Source organism: Diceros bicornis, chromosome 3, assembly GCF_020826845.1.
Source record: "Diceros bicornis minor isolate mBicDic1 chromosome 3, mDicBic1.mat.cur, whole genome shotgun sequence".
Lineage (NCBI taxonomy): Eukaryota > Metazoa > Chordata > Mammalia > Perissodactyla > Rhinocerotidae > Diceros > Diceros bicornis.
Genome location: NC_080742.1, coordinates 88991811 through 89011954, shown reverse-complemented (window position 1 = coordinate 89011954; position 20144 = coordinate 88991811). Strand labels below are relative to the sequence as shown.

General features: G+C 40.1%; 1 protein-coding gene across 1 annotated transcript; it reads right to left on the bottom strand.

Annotated features, from left to right (window-relative positions):
• Positions 1 to 9329: 9329 nt before the first annotated feature.
• TAS2R3 (taste 2 receptor member 3) lies at positions 9330 to 10295 on the bottom strand. Its single transcript, XM_058569436.1, has one exon. The coding sequence runs from the start codon at positions 10278 to 10280 to the stop codon at positions 9330 to 9332; it is 951 nt and encodes a 316-aa protein (XP_058425419.1). The 5' UTR covers positions 10281 to 10295.
• Between the last annotated feature and the right edge of the window lie 9849 nt (positions 10296 to 20144).

Genomic DNA, 20144 nt, shown 5'->3' with positions numbered 1-20144 from the left:
ACCATGAGTGAGTGCAAGAGTATGGATCTCTTATCTACTCTAGCAGTTGGGTGAAACCGAGATGCAATCCTGGATGCAGCCACATATAGGTTACCAAACCAGCATCAAGGTAACGCATACAAAATCCTATTACCAAATCCAAATAGGAATAGACAAGAAGAAAGAGCTAAGATATGAAGATTACCAGGTGCAGAAGAGGGAAATAAATTCATGAAGCCCTTTAAGACAGATGACAGGAAGGCAAGCCTGGAGGAATTCCCTGATCTGGAGCCCAGATGCTCACAAAAGCTTTTTGTACAAAACTAATGGGCACTGACAGAGGCATGCCTATGCCTCTGTCAAACAGGCAAACACAGAGTGAACAAGTAAGGTAATGATTAAAGAAAAGAATCTATTATAGAACATATTTCTACTTAATTATTTATAAAATAGATTACTGCATCAAAGCAATGAAGTTGAAATATTAATACCACATTTAAGTAGAATAAATTATATAGAGTAAGATATAAGAATTAAAGATTCCAAAAAAGAGGGGGAAAGCCAGTATTGGGCAGTAGTAGACCCCATTCAGAGTGTGATATACCAAGTTGTTGGTTTCTCAGTAGCAGGAGGTACTATAAGTAAGATGTGATCACATTAGCTAGCATGATCAGTGAGTAAGCTGGTTCTGTCGGAGGTATTTCTGAAAGGGTCAGTATGGGAAAAGTGTTAATACCACCCTTTCTCTTTCTGCATGAGAATTTGACCTTCAGTTAAATAGAAATATCTTATGGAGACTCCCTGCTTTGGGCTTCCTTGAGTGTGCTGACTCTTATGTGTGTGCCCTAGAAGCTATTCTATGAGATTATTACAAGAGAAATTGGCACCTTGGGGACACGAAGCTTTTACTTTAGGGCAACTCCCACCCTTGCCTGATCTCTTCTCCTTGCACCTGAGCTGTATGACCAACAACAAGGACTCTGCAAAAGAGGAAAGCCTGACATTGCCCTGCTGGTGAGCTGGTCCCTGAACTATATATACGCATCTGAGTAGACTGGTGCCAGACTGGCCTAAGATAGTCTCGTAAGTCTGACTATTTACTGGAGCCCATGAAGACCCACTGGTGGGTGCACTGCAGTCATGGGTCCAAACTCTGCTACCTGGCAGATCCCTAGGAAAACCTTTAGGGCAAATATTCAAAGCAAAAGGATGACTTAGCTTATGCGATGAAGGCTTTGAAGAATGAGATCAGTCACAAATAAATATGAATTACAAACTCTGAATTGTTTTCAAAAGAGTACCAATGTTGCTTAGGAGGAAGAAGGAAGGCAACTTTCATTTCTTGGGATTTTTTGAGTGCTTACTCTGTTCCCAGCAGTGTACTGGGCATCTTAAATCTCAGATGCTTAGAACAGTTCTAGGAGGACAACATGGTTAGCCCTATTTACAGGTAAAGAAAATGAAGATCAGAGAACATAAATGACTACCAAATATCACAGAAAACCAGTGGCTAAGTTGGAAGGTCTTTCTGAGACTGAGCTCTTTCCACTATAGTAGGCTGCCCCTCATTGGTTCATTCATTCAATAAATTGATATTATCAGCTAGGCACTTTAATGTTAGGTGCTGGAGAAACAGAAAAGAATCACCCACAGCACACCTTGTTTCAAAGAACAGAAAGAATAGTGGAGAGACAGACAGACAATTAGGTCAGTGCATTAAGTGCTATAATAAGGACAAACAAAGGGTACAATGGGAGTGATCAGAAGGGGCACTTAACCCAGCCTTGAGGGCTCAAGAAAGGCTTCCTTAAGAAGACATAAATTAAATCTTGAGGATGCAAAGCAGTTTCCAAGCAAAATGCTAGGGTGGGAGGAAGAAGGATATGGAAAACAGAGAGAGAACTCTAGGTAAAGACTCAGAGGTGCCAAAAGTATGGTAGGTTCAGAAAACAAAAGAATGGAGGGATACAAGGAGAGGAAGAAATGGTGAGAAATGAAAAGGGAAAGATAAGAGATAGATCATGAAGTATTTATGCCATTGTTGGTACAGACTTTCGACATAAATAATCATTATAGTAATGTGATCAGAGGCATGTACAACATTTTAGGAAAACACACAGAATCAGTGCTTAACTTTATCTTAGAAAGTCAGAGAAAGTTTCCTGGAGGAGGCAGGTCTTGAAGGATAAGAGGAGTTAACTAAGCTGATGTGTGAGAAAGGGAATTCTAGGCAAAGAAAGCAGCTTATGCAAAAGTGTAGCAGCTAGAAGAGTTTGGCATATTTGGGAACTAAAGTAGTTCAAGGTTCTTTTGGAAAAGTGAGGAATGAGGAGACGAAACTAGATAGGAAAATAGGGGTCAAATAATGAAAGGCTTTATGTTCCAAGCTAAAAAGTTTGGTCTTTATCGAAAGCAATGGAGAGCCAATGCAGGACTTTAACACAGCATTATGATTGTATTTTCACTGTATGAAGAACACAACCCAAGAAATGTGGAAACGCTTTGCTGGAAGGGGATGGAATTGGATACAGGAAACTAGTTAGAATCCTGTTGCAGTCACTCTGATGGGTTGAAAAGAGTAGAAATAGAGACTGCAGGACATTTAAGAGAAATGTTTTTAAACTACAACCAAAGGGATCTAGTGATTAAATGGATATTGACGCTGAAGGAGAAGGAAGAATCTGGGACAATTTCCAGAATTCGAGTTCACTTAAAAAAAACACTTACCCTGGGGCCGGCCCTGTGGCGTAGTGGTTAAGTGAGTGCACTCGGCTGCTGTTGGCCTGGGTTCGGATCACGGGCACACACCGATACACCGCTTGTCAGGCCATGATGTGGCGGCCTCCCATATAAAGTAGAAGAAGATGGGCACAGATGTTAACCCTGGCCAGTCTTCCTCAGCAAAAAGAGGATTGGCATGGATGTTAGCTCAGGGCTGATCTTCCTCACAAAAAAAAAACTTACTCTGTATGTCTTTTAGTGAGACAAGAAGCTGAACAGGCTGCAAAAGATTAGACTTGCAAAAGATTTTAGGTGGCAGGGAGCAAGAGAAGGTAGATAGAGTATTCAGACAGCAATGTAGGTCTGATATCTGTAAGAAGGGAAGGGGAAGGAGGAAGAATCAGGTAAGGAGGATCCTAAACTGCAGCACAGTTCCAAGAAAGGTTCAGTCAAGCTGATGGAGAGAACTTGGGCCAAAATTGCCTGTTGGAAGAGTCTCATGTCTCAGAGGAGTGGACCTGCCTTAGTACACCACAGTGCTCCATCATTGGCTAAGAGCAACCTGAAGGAAGGGTGGCCTTGCTGTGGTGGATCTCAGCAATTATGCACCCCACAGCAGGAGAACTAAGGAGTGCATTTTCATGGTTGCCACAAAAGGGAGCTAGAAACAAAGATTACCTGTGCCAGAACCCTCTGGTGATAAGATGATCCCTTCATCATATCTGAAGCATCTGTTTCAATGATGCAGAGATGAAATACTTGTTTCTGTGTCTTTATTGCCCACTAGATGTGATGTTTTTGAGAATAGGAACTGATCTAGTACAATGCTTGCTGTAAAGTGAGTGTGAGATAAATGTCTGTGTATGAATGAATGAACTGGAATCAAGATAAACCAGAATCAAAACAGAGTCAGAAATTTACTTATTCCTGGAATATTACAGAAGCCGCCGGCAGCTAGCCAGAACCCATCTCTTTCTCAAAGAAATCTGCTAGCTGGGCAGTAAGGGTACAAACTTGAGCAACCAAGAAAAGTTCAGAAATCGTCTCTCTCTGGCTGCGAGTACACTATTTGGCAACAGATAGACATTGAGGCTACATAGAATATACCGAGAAACTCCACTTAACGAATTTCCGAAAATATATTTTTCAAGGTTAACCTGGAAATGTTGCTCTGGTCATCTGGCGAGCTCCATAAAGTCACAATGACAATTTAATTGTAGTGAGGTCAACAAAATTTACTCACTCTACAAATTCAGATGTGCAGAGAAAATAAGGTTCTTAATTTTGTCTAAACCTACTATGGTTTTTCTCCTGAACCCCCATCTACTAGTTAGGAGAAGTGTTTAATCCAACAGAATAATGCAAAGAATGTCTTCAGAAAAATGTTCAGTATCCTTCAATTTACAAACAAAAATCTCTGAGACATCCTCCCCAGGCAACACTTCTCTCCTTTAATTAGGGGCCAGGTGTATGGGGAGAGGGGTGAGATTAACTCTACCTCATGGAGGCAGAGAAGTGTCATGTCCTCTTAAAACCGGCAAACAGCCATTGATGATTAAACAGATAGTAACTATGGGAGACTGGAATTTGCGAACTCAAAATATGTCTCTGCCTGAATGACACTTTGACCCCCACTCCCACTAACTGACCAAAGGAGTTTGGGATGGGAGGTCTGCCCCCAGAAAAGGCCATTACTACAGATATCTCCGGGTACCTGGGTGGGTCGTGCTAAACCCATTCTTAGTTCTTAGTTCTAGTTACCCTTTATGAGAGACAATTACATTTGTAAAGAAAATCTCCATTTGTAAAGGTATCTTCTTCCCCGCACCAGGAAGCAATGGGGATGGGCTTACCTAGAAACTTGTCAGAATGGAAGGCGAGGACTTAAATCTGCATGATAAACTTACTCAGTGTTAACTGTGCTGTTTGGGCAATATGCTAGCTGACTATAGATGACATCTCCCTGGAGCCTGGGTTACCATGGTAATGGGTGTTTGAGCTATTTTTTTTTCAGGAACTGAACCCCTTGTCCACTTCAGGCCGGATTGAGACCACCAGCCCATCAACTGGGCCCTTTTGACGGCAAGAGGTTGGAACTCTACCCTCAGGGCATGCTAATGCTGCCATTCTGTGAAGATGTGTCCTACGAAGAAACATGAAGCCTGACTACGCTTGCGCAGATCATCAATTACCTCATCTCTCCTCACGTCCAATCATTTCAGACCACCTTGCCACCTTCCCCATAAATACCCCTGAGTTCCTATTTTCGGAGAGGCGGATTTGAGACTTGTTCTCCTGTTTTCCTCACTTGGCTTCCTTGTGATTAAACCCTCTCTCTCTGCAATCTCGTCATCCGGGTGATTGGCTTTCTGGGCGGCGGGCAAAAGCAGACCTGGTGCAGTAACACTCTCCTGCAGTGTCCTTGTCTCCTCAGGCTTCCCGAGAGGGATCCTTGTCCCTTGGTTGCTGTTTGCCCTGACGGCATTCAAGGCTGATTCTCTGTCTAGGCTTTGCTCCTACTGACTGAAAACACGGAGCTTTTAACCAGTCCTCAAAGAGGGAGAAAATCAGGACTCTCACCTGCCCTACTTGCAATCCATTTTCTCTCTCCCTTGTCTCCTTCCCACCATCCCCTGGGGGCTGGAAGGAGCAGGTTTTCCCTTATATCATGTCCTCTTATACCACTAGCAACAAAAAATTTCATGGATTCACTGTCATAAGACTAGGACTCCACAAGGTACACACTTCAAGCTCAACCCTTGATAGATTAAAATACTAATAGCTAATACTTTTTGTGCATTACTATGCTTTAGTTGTTAAAACACTTTACATACATTGTCTTATTTAATCCTCACACTAATCCTAGGAAGTATGCCCATTTTATAGTGAAGGAAACTGAATCCAAGGAGGTTTAATAACTTGCCAAAGATCACGCATCTAATGAGTGGTGGGGTCAGAATTTGAACCCAAACGTTCAACTAACACTCTTAGCCACTAGAGCATATGTGTTTCCAGTCCAGCAAAATGTAGAAATACCAGAAAATAATATACAAATTTTCGGCAGCAGTTGTTGGAGTTTATAAGGTCACTTTTGCTTTCTTAAAACAGAACTTCTTGCTGAATACGAACAAATAACATTGACATTCCTTTCCACTTATTCCAAGTCAAGAAAATCACAAAGACAACTTAAGATCCTCTAGATAGCCCTGCTCATCAACAGTTGAGAATTATTGCAAATATGTATAAGGTAAAGAGCACTGGTAAGCACTGAAACTGTTTGAGAAATGTTGGAATATAATTTTGGGGGTTTTTTGGTTTTGTTATTTGTTTTTTTCATTTATAATCCTCCTTGTCCCAAACTACAGTTCAATCTCATTAAGTATCAGGACCTATGAACTTGACCCAAGAAGTCAGAGAGTACTAAAAGTGAGAAGTAGTCCCATGAGACATAGAACATAGGGGCCCCTGATGGAAACTTGGAAGGTCTTATAAGCTACTGTCATAATGTGCTGTTGATTCATGCGTTAAAGTCCCCAGCAATACACTAAAGAATAGATGTGTTTGGAGGAGACACGTGACCTTGGGAACAAGCTCCAGCATATAATTAGATTCCAATTGCAAGGACAATTCTCGTCCCCATAATTTGACCCAAAGTACCTGGTCATAGTGGGGAAAAGCCATGCTCTGGTCCCTTGTGCATGAAACAACTAGATTGAAGATTCTTACGGGGTTTAGCAACTAAAATTAATTCTCTGAAAGCCAAACAAAACAAACAAGATGGTCCCTTCCAGGGTTTCTCAAAACTGGGCCTGAGGCCTTAGGTAATTCTTCTCCATGCCCTGGGACTCAGTGAGGAGCTGGCACATGAGGTATTTCCCCTGGTGGATTTAGAAGACCATGTCCTCTCCAAAATAGCTGAAAATTGTGCCTCTAGCAACAGGTGAGACTCCTTTCCACAGCAACTCATCCACTACTCAGATCCATGTCCCCACTCCCACCCCCAATTTTGATTAATGGCAGTCCAGATATGGCTGAAGTCACATAAGAAGTCTGAGATTTTCCAGGAGTTGCCTCCAAATTTCTCTGAAAGAGGAAGCAAGAGGGGTTGGGGATGCCACACCGATGAATGTGATTTCATTTACTTTCAGGAAAGGTAATTCTGCTCTCTGCCAACTGGACTACCACAACAGACTCCCACTCAAGAAAGTCTACATTTTCCATCCACACCCCGGGTTCCAGTAGAATGACCAGCAGTGGTAACTTGAGCACGTTCACTGCACCACATCTAAATCTGTTAGGTCAGGGTAGGATTTAATGGAGCCACAGTGGAAACAAAAGGGAAGGATCCTTCATAAGTTAGCCAAAGGCACCAAGAACAAAACAACAGCCAAGCCAAAGTCTTTAGTAAAATGTTATGTTCAGCTAAGAGAGGAAAATCCCCACACCTAAGGCAGAAGGCAGAATCAGGAACTCAGGTAAGGGCTAAAGAACCAGGCCACAGCTAGGTAGAGAAGTTGTCAAAGTGACAGAAAGTAGGAACAAGTGCTCAAGAGTGGATGAATTCAAGAGCAAGGGGTGAGGGTTAACAAGGCAGATGCCAATCGAGACGGCACGTATTTCCACAAACTGCCCTGTGCTGAAAAGAAGCACAGATTTTTATTAATTACAGAAGTACCCATTCAGATTCCTTATATTTTACTAAATTATGAATGAATATTAAATCATTCTTTTAAGTTTCAACAGATATCTTTTTGAAAGGGAATTTTAAGTTATGTCAGAATGAGGAATTTTCCTAGCAGCTTCAAGAAGCAAGTATCAATTTGAAAGCAAACAATGCAGATCAAAAGATATTTTATTCCTTTAATTTTAGAAATGAATATATAAATCCCAGAGCAATCCTAAAATTAATTTCTGGTTACATATAACCAAATGCCAAGTAATGTAATGATCCTTCATGCTATGTCAAAATATAACCCTTTCCCACAAAATAACAACAATAATAATAATAACAGCACCATTTATTGGATGTTTACTCTATGTGAGACTCCAAGCATTTTTCATGTGTTAACTCACTCATTTCTTCCAACAACCCTATCAACAAAATACTATTACTATTCCCACTTTACAAATGAGGAAAATGAAATAGAATGAGTTTCAGAAACTTCCCCAAGGTCATCCTGTTCGTAAGGACCAGGGTCAGGATTTGAACCCAGGCTGTCTATCTTCAGAGTCCACATTTTTAGCCACAAAACTCTACACATGAAAGCCCCACTAGTGACAGAAATCCAGATTCAGAATTGCCATGTGTCCTAACTGAATGTGTTTGAGAATTCTTCATGATCTTAAGCAATAATATTCTCATTGACTTGTCACCACTGTTCAGTGATAGGAAGTAAATCAGTGCCTACGTAATTTTATTAAAATAAAAGTGATTAAACTTATAAAAACTGTTTAAATTATCTTTTTATAAAACCCTGAGATTTTATTTTTATTTTTATTTATTTATTTTTTGTGAGGAAGATCAGCCCTGAGCTAACATCTGCCAATCCTTCTCTTTTTGCTGAGGAAAACTGGCCCTGGGCTAACATCTGTGCCCATCTTCCTCCACTTTACATGGGACGCCACCACAGCACGGCTTGACAAGCGGTGTGTCAGTGCGTGCCCAGGATCCGAACTGGCAAACCCCGGCCCGCCGCAACAGAGCGTGCGCACTTAACTGCTTGCGCCACTGGGCCGGCCCCAAAACCCTGATTTTAAAACCAGATATGCATCTTGGTTAAATAAAAAAAAAAAACTACTTGGACTTTTGCCCAATCTGAAAAATTAAAAATTACTTGAAAATTTGCTTTAGCAAAATGACAAAGGAATTCAAGAACTATTGAAATTGAAGTAAAATAACTTAACCACCAGACTGGATTGGAACCTAGTACTATCCAAGGGTCTTGATTTTCATTCCACTGCTTTTGTCATTATGCAATAGATTTGTGGAAACTTATCTTGAGGGAATTGCTGTACAATTCACTGTTAGTTACAATAATAGCCTCACCTATTATACAACACGCTGTGCTAAAATGTTAGCACACATTGTCTCATGAATCTCTAAAACCCTGTGAGGTCGATGTCACAGTTTGCATTTTAAAATGAGAGAAGAATCAGACAGCTAATTAAAGTAACTCACCTAAGTTACTTTAATTATCTGCCACAAGTCTTGGAAAATGGACAGAACCAAAATTCAAACCCAAGTCTGTGGGATTGCAATGATTTTGCTCTTTCCCTCAAGACCACTACACTGTTTTATTTACATCAGCTTATCACTGCAGTATAAACTTCAAGTTAAAGCTAGTAATCAGCTCATTATATCAAGCTGATAGTTATTAAATATAACTCCATGTCTATATAGTAAGAGTATTCTTACTAAATTGACATTTTCCAAAGATTCTTTTACCCTCTCTAAAACAACCATACAAAGAGAGGCCATAAGAAGTGTCCTCAAGTGGGACAGGGCAAAGCCGTAGCATCTCTCTCCTATTGATGTTACAGAACTGGGGCCCCGGGAGGGTCAGGAAGAGCCCTGTAGTCTTGACCCAGGCCGAAGGACTCCCAGGCTCCTTCCTGTGCCCTCTGCAGCTCTATGGGGAAAAAGATCCCTTGGATCCAGACTTCAGATGACCAGGCTTACACCAGAGCATCTCCACAAACATCTGCTTCAGCTTATTGTTTCCCAGAACGAGAATAAAGGAGTGGCCAGCAGGATAAAACATTGTAATTATTTCTCCAGTCATCTTAACCATCTTAGTTCCTGGTAGGATATGACCGGATGTTGTAATTACAAAGGCAAGAAAGTAAAATAGAAAGAAAAAGAGGAAGGAGAGAATGATTTTAATGGCCCTCTTGTGGGCCTCAGTGCTTGGATCTCTGGAGCTGGTACCATTTTGCCGCATCTGCCGCATGTGCCTCCCCAGGGACAGGATGAGCAGAACGTAGGAGGCCAGAGACACAATTAGGGGAGGGAGGTTCCACAGAGTCCCAAGAACATGGATCAGTCCATATTCACTTCTTTTCTTTCTAATGTGCTCAGTCACATTCCCTGTGCCAATAATTCCACAGAAAACAGAATAGATCTTAAATTCACGGATCAGAGATATGGCACTGCCACATGATAAGAGCAGTGCACCCAACAACATCCATACAACCACCCTGGAAACTCTCCACTTGAGCCAGAGGAATGTAGGGTGGGAGAAACTGGCAATTTTCAGGCAGTAGAGGACACTGAGACAGGTGGCAAGCCAAATACTCAGATGATTTGTAAATGTCCAGAAAATATCAATAATTTGCATTACTATCCCTTCATCACGTACTTTGGAAGAGAACACCATTAAAACACCATCAACCAAGAGAACCCACAGCACAACGATCCTGGAGAGAGCCAGGTTAGTGATGATGAAGTCAGACAAAGAGATTCTCTTGTTCTTGAACCAGCTGCTTCCATTGACCAACGCTATGAAACCATTCCCCAGCATTCCTAGAATAAACTGAGTGGTAGAGAGAACCAGAAACACCCACTCGGCGAGTCCCAACATATCAGCTATTAGGCAGACTTGATTTTTGTTCTTTCTGTTGATGTACAATCTCCTTGCTGATTTTAAATTTCTCTCTGTGAGTCTCACCTCTACCTGTTGCTTCACTGTCTCTTGTCTCTGCCCAATTTAGTCTGTTGTAGAGCACAGTTTAGTGAACCCTCTCTGGCTCTTTCAGGTTAGTCTGTCCTCCTCACAGATGCCACGGATTGTCACATTCCATCTATGATCTAAACTCAGCAGCTCTTTGCTAACATGCAAATATAATAGTGTCCAGTGTCACATAGGGAAGGAAGAGATCTGAGTCATAAAGAAGATGGAGGATTTGCACTCAATTTCAAAGGGAGTAGGGTTCTAAGCTACCCGGAACAGAAAGGTGTGTCACCAGAAGAGTCACACAGAATCACTCAGAAGAGTGAGAAGTCTTACTCCTCAGGAGGGAGAACCCAGGGACACAAACAGAAAGGGGAAATTCCACCATAAGGCACCATCAAAGTCACCCTGGAGGAAGGTTTAAGTGCATAAAATAGAAAAAGTTCAGTGTCGCTGGTCCTGGATTAGAATTAAAAGGTGTGCCCCTTAAAGTATGCCTCACATGAGGGGCTTCCAGGTTCTTCCCTAGTGAGCCATATCATCAGAAATTCTTAACTACCTGAATATTTGAATGATAACAATAATGAAGTATAGCATATAAGCTATTCAAAATATGGATTTTTCAGAGTGCATGACCACTGTATTGATAAGCCAATAGTAGTTCCGGTTGACAGAAATCACACACAGACACCATCTGTCAACCAAAGAAGGCTTATTTATCTAAAACAGTGCCTTACAAATTTTGACCATGACCAACAGTAATACTTTTTATTTTATATATACGTGTGTATATATATATATATGTCACAATCTAAATATATGTAGATAACATATACACATTATAATGGGAACACAAAGGTTTCACAAAACCATATTTCCCCTTTCTAAATGTGTGGCACTCTAATATTTTCTATCTATTCTTTCAACGCTGTTTGCATATTGCACTCCATTTTACAACCTACTAATGAGTTGTGATAAATACTGTTTGAAAACACTGATGTGAAGGATGGAGAGAGAAACCAATGCCATCAAGATACAAAGCAGAGAGAGTTCAGCAACATTATCCAATAACAGACAGATGGATGTGCTTTTAGATCCCCTCAAAAGAACCTCACAAGAGTGGCAGGTGATAAATCTGAACGAAGGACACATAGTCTCTTCTGGATACATGCCGCAGAGCCTCTCATCTGAGCCAGGTGAACCTCATCCATTTTGGCATTATGTGGTGTACAATATGATTACAGAGCACTGTAGAATACACTTGGGCATTAACACAGTCCTTCTTAATCACCCTCAGCTTTCTCAGGCTAACTTAACCTGGCCCAAATGCTTCCTGAACTCTGCCACAGAATTAGAATAAGGCCAGCTCCTAGCTGTCTCTGGGAGTCCTGTAACAGGACCTTAGACCAGTTGTAGGGCTGACCCCACAACCTACCACCAACCCTGTTCAGTTTTTTTCTCATGGCCTCAGCTCTACAGATTCAGATTTTTGTTCTGGTAACACCTTGTACATCCCCTCATAAGAAGAAATACACTAAGATTCCTCTACCCATGTATTAGAATTATCCAATGAGGAGAAAGTTTAGAATATACAACATATCAGAATGCATTTCACATACCATTTCATGTTTGATCATACTTTTTCACTATCTCTGTTATTTTTACCCCCTCTCACATTAGAATTTGTACCTTTTTATAAGTTGTTATTGAGTAATTTAGGATTGATTGTAATTTTTCTTTCTCATGTTTTGATTCTTTCCCAGGACAGTGTGTGTCCATGTACACCACATTAGCTGGTGATCAAAGTTCAATTTCCCAGATGACTTTGTTGGATTATCGCTGCTATTATTCCATTAGGTACAACTGATATGAATTATGAACCCACAGTTATACCATTCCCATTTCTTAGCATAAATACTAAAACTTTCATACTATAACTAATATGATGGCATTAGTAATGGCTGCTTCCACAATGGATGTTGACCATTGTCCACCAAAACAACCACATGGATATTGCAAGTCCAACTCTATAAAGCCTGCAGCTTTAAACACGGTTTACCAGAGCCATGCTATTGGATCCTTGGATCCTTCCTCCCAGGCTGCAGACGTCTAGAAAGACTACTGAAAGAGCACATTCTTGCTCTCAATCATTCTTTTGAGTAAAAGACCAAAGTAAGGGTATCAGTCAGGGCCTTGGCAAGAAACCATTGGCACAAACTGGTTAATTCTAGAAGAGTTTTAAAAAGGGATTATTTACAAAAGCATGGACAGAGTATAGGGAAATCATAAATAGTGCAGTACCCCAGGGCTAGGAACAGTGGGGTACCATATAACTCTGAGACAGAGTACACTGTGCAGAGGGGACCTCCTGACAGAACTGAGATTTTTCAGTTGTGAGAGCCTAAAGTGAGTGAGCTGAAAGATCCTCAAAACACAGGTCAGCAGACTAACAAGTCATTCCAATATTATCTTCTACCCCTTCATTATTCTGGCACTTTATCCACAGGGACTTAAGACATCACGGTCCAGGTCTTCACATCATTCCTGCTTCTGATACTAATCTGCATGACAACTGTGCTGATAAACATCAGCAGTACACTCAGACTGACATCAAGACAAGTCATAGATAATATCCATTTATATCAATCAAGGTTTACTAATCTGAAGAATACAGAAGGAAATCAGCACAGTCAGGCATACACAGCAGAGAGATCAGTAATACACACAATGATAAGTGGCATGCAGGCTTCTAAGTCCCTTAAAATCCTTACCTGGAGAGTGCACAATGGCAAGTAATAAGTCTGAATAAGAGAGCATTTCATCCTAAAGGCTCACTCTCAAACCATATATGCATATATACATTCCGCATGTGGCTAATCTGGATGGGGTGCATTTTACCAGTCTTGGTCTTATACTGTATACAATCCCACTGCAGAGCACTGTAGCGGATGACCCAGTCGGAATGAACACAGGTCTCTTTTACCACCTTCAGTTCCATCCCCCAAACTGATAAAACTTTTTTTCACACAAACAGGACAAGTGTCTGGTACCCACATGTTTTCAATATCGTGCGTCTAAACCAATAGCACAAGCTACAGGCCCTATCCTGTCATAATATTACCCAAAAACGTCCATCCAGTATTTTCCTACCAGACACTGTGGGTAGACACATTCTTCCAGTGGTTTCTCGTACTCTTACACATCTTGCCGAGTGTGCTAAGTATGCAAGGCACTGACCACTCTGCACCTGGGCCGTTCCTTAGGGTTGTGTTTGCAGCAAGCAACCTTGAAAGATGAGGTAATGCCCCCTCCCAGGACAAAGAGCAGGCTTGCTTACTGCTTGCTATAAAAGCAGTGGATTCCCCAAGCTCAGTGTCTCTCTCCATAATGAAATCAACCTGGGCCCTCTGCACTGCCCCTGTGGGACTTGAAGGACAAGGGGAACTTATGCAAACATGATAATGTTCATGCTGCTTGCTGTATCGCAAATAATATGACCATTTCTCTGACCCAGAAGTTTCATGTCTTCTACCAGCACCTATGAAACAGTAATATGCTAACTTCTTTATTATTAGCTTGTAAATAGGGTAAAATCAAATCCCAGACCCACCACCAACCTCAATTTGATCGCCACTGCTTTTGGCAGCCTATTCCAGTTGTTAACTCGTCCTCTCTCAGGCCCTTAACCCGCTTCTATACTCTGCTCTATACTGTGAGGTCTGGGATTCTACAAATCATTTCTAATACTCCCTCTTCAGATGCCTTGCCGTTAGTGTCTACCAATATAAAAACTGCCAGATGAGAAGGAAGGAGAGAGAAAAGTCCTGCTTCTCAATCCGAAAGGGTGGCACTTGGTAGCAGTTCCTTTCCTTAGGGAAAGAATCAATGACTGCAGACTCCAAGAACCTGAATAAAACCATCTATTTGGTGTTGTTAGCCTGGCCAAGGCAACACCTCTTCAGCACACCAGAAATAACTGTAATCACTTCTCCAGTACTGCAGCAATAGGCTCATAGGCTCCAGCCCAGGGATGTTATGTTTCTGATCTCTGGGTATAACCCCTTCTTCCTTTTTACTCCTGCAGTACCCCTTCCTTCTCCCTTTTCCTCTTCCCATACTTTTGTAAACAATTCGTTACATGAAATTCCCTCTGTGAAATACCTATACTGGTTTCCATTGTCCTGACTGGACTCTGAATGATACACAGTCTTTCCACCTATTTTGTGGTTTGGAGTTTTAGTTGTCTCCTAGCTTCATCAAAGATATAACACACATTTCTGTTTCTCATTAGTTCTGGGGTGATTTTCAAGAGGAAAAGGAAATTTCTTTAACCTATAATGCCATTTTCATACTGCAACTCTTGCAAATAAGTTCTTAATACATATTATTTTCAATAATACTATCCATATGTTGATAATTCCAAAATGTACATCTTCATGCCAGACCACTCTTCTGAGCTCTATACTCCCATATCCATCTACCTATTTGACTTCTTTACTTGGCTCTCAAGTTTAACATGTCCAAAACAAAACTAATAATTTATCCTCATTGAAAAAAAAAAACCAGTATCTCTCTCTCACCCTCAATCTTCCCTACTTCAGTAAATGGCAACATCATCCACCCAGTTGCTCAAATCAGGCACCACCTAAGAATTAACTTGATTCTCTCTTTCCGATAACCCCACATCAATTCATCGATGACTTATCCATTTTAATTACAAAATATATCTTGAATTTTCCACTTCCACTGCCTCCATTCTGGTCCAAGAGACCATGATCTCTCATATGAACTACTCAATGGCCTCCTAACTCATTTTTCCACTTCTAATCTTCTCTCCCATAACAGATTCTCCATATAGCCACAAGAATTATCTTCTCAAAACACAATGATCTTCTCATTTCACTCCACTACTTAAAACACTACAATGGCTTGCCAGTGCAACTACAACAATATATAATCTCCTTACATTATATTGTATTCTGAGAATCTCTTCTGCATATCCTCCTACATGCACCAGGATTCAACGTAAATTTTATAATATCACATGGTCTGAGTTAAGGAACAGGCTTTATTGTAGTAAGAGAAAACCTATCAACAACAGAAATGAAAGCATAGTTCCTCCTCATCCTCCCATGATTACACAGAGGAACCAGGGCACTGTCAGTTTAGCCGTGTACTTCTCTATGCCAATAGAGGTACCTCATCCTCCCCACTGCTCTCACTTCTTGTAATAAAAGCGTAAAAGCACTTTGTCAGTAGGAAAATAAACAGTCTGCTTAGTGCCAGAAAATCTGGATTTGGGACGCCAGCTATTACAGGAGTTGTCTGGGAAGGCCAGCTGACCAACACCCGGGGAACTTGGAGCCCACGGGACGTTGTAGTTCCCACTGCTGGAAGGAGAAAGTCACCAGTTCTACGGGAACTGACCTTATGTGAAGCACTTTCTGTTGGGGGAAGTGAAAGAAACCCTCTTTTCCCACCTAGCTTGGCCCAGGCAACCTAGATTGAACTCCTAGGATTATTTTTGGACAACTTTCCTCATTGTAGCATAAATTTCCTACAAGAAGAATGATCATGTTTCCCAGCTTGTCCAGGACAATCCTGGTATACGTCTGTCATTCCAAGTATTATTAATAATGCCCCCTTTTGGCTTTACTCAATGAATACTCAGGCTCTAGGCTCAGTCCTTGGAACATAGCAGAACCTCAATAAATATATAGTGAATAAATGAATTTTCTAGAAGTTTGATTTTTATTTTTAGCTCAAGTTTTAGATTCATTTTTTAATGTTGTTGGGTTTCAGGAAACAATCGAAAAGTAAGTGAACAAGAAGTTAGATCCTATTTCTGTATCAGCCATTTATTCATCTAACATTTCTTGAGCATGTACTATGTGACAAGCACTGTGCTAGGTGCAGGAAATCATGACTAGTAAGCAAGAGAGACACATCTACAAAAAATTATATAATGATGTGACTAATCTATAAAAGACAGATACAAAAGGCACCTGTTGGCACAGAGAAGGGAACCAAATTCTTCCTGGAATAGTCACAGCCTTGAAAGAGGAGATGACATTTGAGCTATGTCTTTAAAAATGAATGGGAGCTCACCTGGCAGGCAAGGTAAAGAAAAGGGAATTCCATGCACTACAGAAATAGAAGGGGTAACGGTGGTGATGATTTATTCACTAACATATCACAGATTATCTGAGCTAGAAAATAATAAGCATACATAGTGCTTAATTATGTGCTATGCATCATTTTAAGGTACCTAGAATAAGTCACTTAATTGTCAACACATGAGGTAAGTTCTATTACTGTTCCATTTTTTAAGAGAAAGAAACTAAGGCTCAGAGATTTCATAAAGCTAGTAAGCAGCGGAGCGGGGAGTCTAACCCAGGCAGGCCGGCTTCAGAATGTACTGCATAACTAAAGACCTTAGAGACCACCTATTGATGACACCTCAGTAAATACAAGAGAAAAAACGGGGCCTTGAGAAGAAACATTAGGTCAGGAATAAGATCTTAGATCACCCTTCTCTCATATCACACTGCTTCATTTGCTCCGGCCCTGATCATCCCCATAAACTCTCAAACCATGGGATGCAGCTCAAACCAACAGGCGTTTAACGAGATCCTATACAACGCTCTGCGTCCCACACTATGCCTTTAACATTACTCCCCATTTATCTGCATAACACACTTTATCAATTAATGATCTGCCACTACGGTAAATTGGGAAAAAACACAGAAGATAGTAACTAGGATAGTTGCATCCTTATCCTAGCAATGCTTTAAGCTATGTGATATTAGATAAATTTCTTGAGCTTTCTGACCCTCAGGTTCCAAACAAATAATGAGTAGGGACCAGATGGTCAATATGAATTAATGGTTTAAATCTGGGTCCTGGAGTGAGACCTGGATTTGAATCTGAGTGCCACTGCTCATTAGTTATGTGACTTTAGGCAAGTTGATTTCCCTAAACCTCAATTTGTTCATCTGTAAAACAGGCATAACAGTACCTATTTCATAGAGCTGTTCCAGTGATTAAATAAGATAGTGCCTATAAAAATATAGAATGCAGGAGTATTCTTTAAATATTAGCTATTATTATCATCAGCATTAATAGGGTCATTGCACTATACATTACCTATACTTAGGATATTTTTATGGAAACTTCTATTCATTTAGTGTAATATTTAATACATATGAAAATACATGCAACATATATGTAAGTTATAAAGCAAACAAAATAAGCTCCTATAATCCAACCACCCATCTTAAGAAGTGTGTTTCTTCTCTATCCTACCCCTTCTGCCTTCCTCTAGTTTCCTCTGGCAACTCATCTTGCATTTTGTATTTATCATTCTTTCCCTTTTTGAATAGTTTTATCACGTAGGTACCTATCCATAAACATATTGCTTACTTCTGTTTGATTTCAATCTTTATAAAAATAACACACTATAATCTTGTGCAACTTGATATTAACTCAACATTATGTTTCTAAAGTTATTCTTGTTATAGCTATAGCACTAATTCATTTATACAGCTGTGTAATATTCTACTGTATGCATAATTATCCGTCCATTCTGTTGATGAACCTTTGGGTTATTTCCAGTTGTGTACTATTATGTACCTTGTTGCTATGAACACCCTTGGACACGTTTTTTGGGCCACATAAGCAAGAGTTTCCCACAGGGTGTACCTTAAAGGTGAAATAACTAAGTGAAATTTCAACATTACAAGTTAATGCCAAAATGTTTTCTCAAAAGAAGGTGCCAATTCACACTTCCTTCACCAGTGCAAAGGAGTTTCCATTGGTCTACAACACCCTCTCTCACACTTTGTTCTATCAAATGTGTTGAAATTTGCCAGTGTGGAGGGCTTAAAGTAAAATCTCATTGCAAACCATTTTTCTGGTTTGCATTTCCTTGATTATTAATAAGGTTGACCATTTTTCCATATATTAATGGACCACTTATGTTTCTTTCTCTGAAATGCCTCCATGTCTTTGCTCATTTTCCTACTAAGGTTTTGTTTTCTTATTGCTTTATAAACCTTTATATATTCTAGATTACATTTGTTATATTATTGTGAATATCTTCCCTCCGTTTGTGAACTTCTCATTTTGCTTTCTTTACGGTGATTTTTGATAAACAAACGTTATTTTTTAAGTTAATTTTATTACTATTTTCTAATTTATGTTTTTGTTTAAAAACTTCCAAGCCCCTAAAACATAGACATTGTCCTATACCTTCTTCCAAAATTTTTAAAGTTTTGCCTTTCACAAGTCTTTAAATAACCAAGAACTGATTTTTGCATAAGGTGTAAGGTAGAGATCCAATTTCATTTTTTTCTGCATGGACGACAAATTTTCCTAGTATCATTTATTGAATAACCTATACTTTATCTACTGATCTATAATATTACTTTTATCAAATATCATTTCCATATATGCATGGTCAGTTTCTGGGTTTTCTATTCTACACTACTGTTTTGTTTATTCCTGCATCCATAATATATTTCATTTACCACTATAGCTTTATATTTAAAAAAAAAAGTTTTGCAACTGGCAGAGCAAGTCCTCATTTCATTCTTCTTCAGGAGGATGTTGTCTGGTCTTGGACCTTTGTTTATCAAAACATCTTTAGAATCAACTTGTCCAGTTCCCCCAAAAAACTTCTGGGAATTTTTGTTTTGAATTGTAACATCAATTTGGGGAGGGTTGACATCTTTACATTATTGATGCTTCCAATAAATAAACATAGTGTACCAATGTGTTTAGTCCTCCTTTAAGGTATTTCAATAGTTTTATAATGTTCTCCAGAGACCACACTTGGAGACTCCTTTCATTTTCAGACGTTCTTGTATATGGCACCTTTTTAAAGTTACACATTCTTTGTTGTTGTTTGCAGTTGACTTTTGTATACTGATCTTATTTCCAGCAACTCTTATTATCTACGGATTCTTTTGTGTTTTCCATGTAATCATAGCCATTTGTAACTTTGTTCTTCCTTTCTGATCTTAATCCTTTTTTTTTCTTCCTAACTGCGCTTGCTAGAGCCTCAGCACAAATAGATTGTTAAAGAGAAATGGTGATAAGACATGCTTGCCTTGTTCCTGTTTTAAGAGAAATGCTCTGTTCTACTTCCAAGAATGTTTGAGCACACCTTTGACGTATACTCTTTGTTTTTATTTCCAAACCATGACGTCAAGATTAGCACCTGTCATTAGAGAAACTCCTTTTTTTCAGTGTATTGTCTACATATTGCTCTAGTTTCAGCTCCTAGTTTAAAACTTGTCACTTGGAGGGGCTGGCCCGGTGGCATAGTGGTCATGTTTGCACGCTCCACTTCAGTGGCCTGGGGTTCACAGATTCAGATCCTGGGCACGAACCTAAGCACCACTTATCAAGCCACGCTGTGGCAGCACCCCACGTATAAAGTAGAGGAAGATGGGCATGGATATTAGCCCAGGGCCAATATTCCTCGGCAAAAAGCGGAGGACTGGCAGCAGACATTAGCACAGGGCTAATCTTCCTCACCAAAAAAAAAAAAAAACTTGTTACTTGGAGACATCCCTTTCTCCCTGCAAGCCCAATGTTAGGGACTGAATTGTGTCCCCTCAAAATGCACATGTTGAAGCCCTAATCCCCAATATGACTGTATTTCAAAATAGGGCCTATAAGGAGATAATTAAAGTTAAATGAGGTCATAAGGGTGGGGCCCTGATACCATAGGATTAGTGTTCTTACAAGAAGATACACCAGAGAACTCAC

Bases quoted from the DNA above. Each gene is read 5' to 3' on its own strand.
- TAS2R3 (XM_058569436.1), bottom strand. From the start codon at position 10,280: ATGTTGGGACTCGCCGAGTGGGTGTTTCTGGTTCTCTCTACCACTCAG.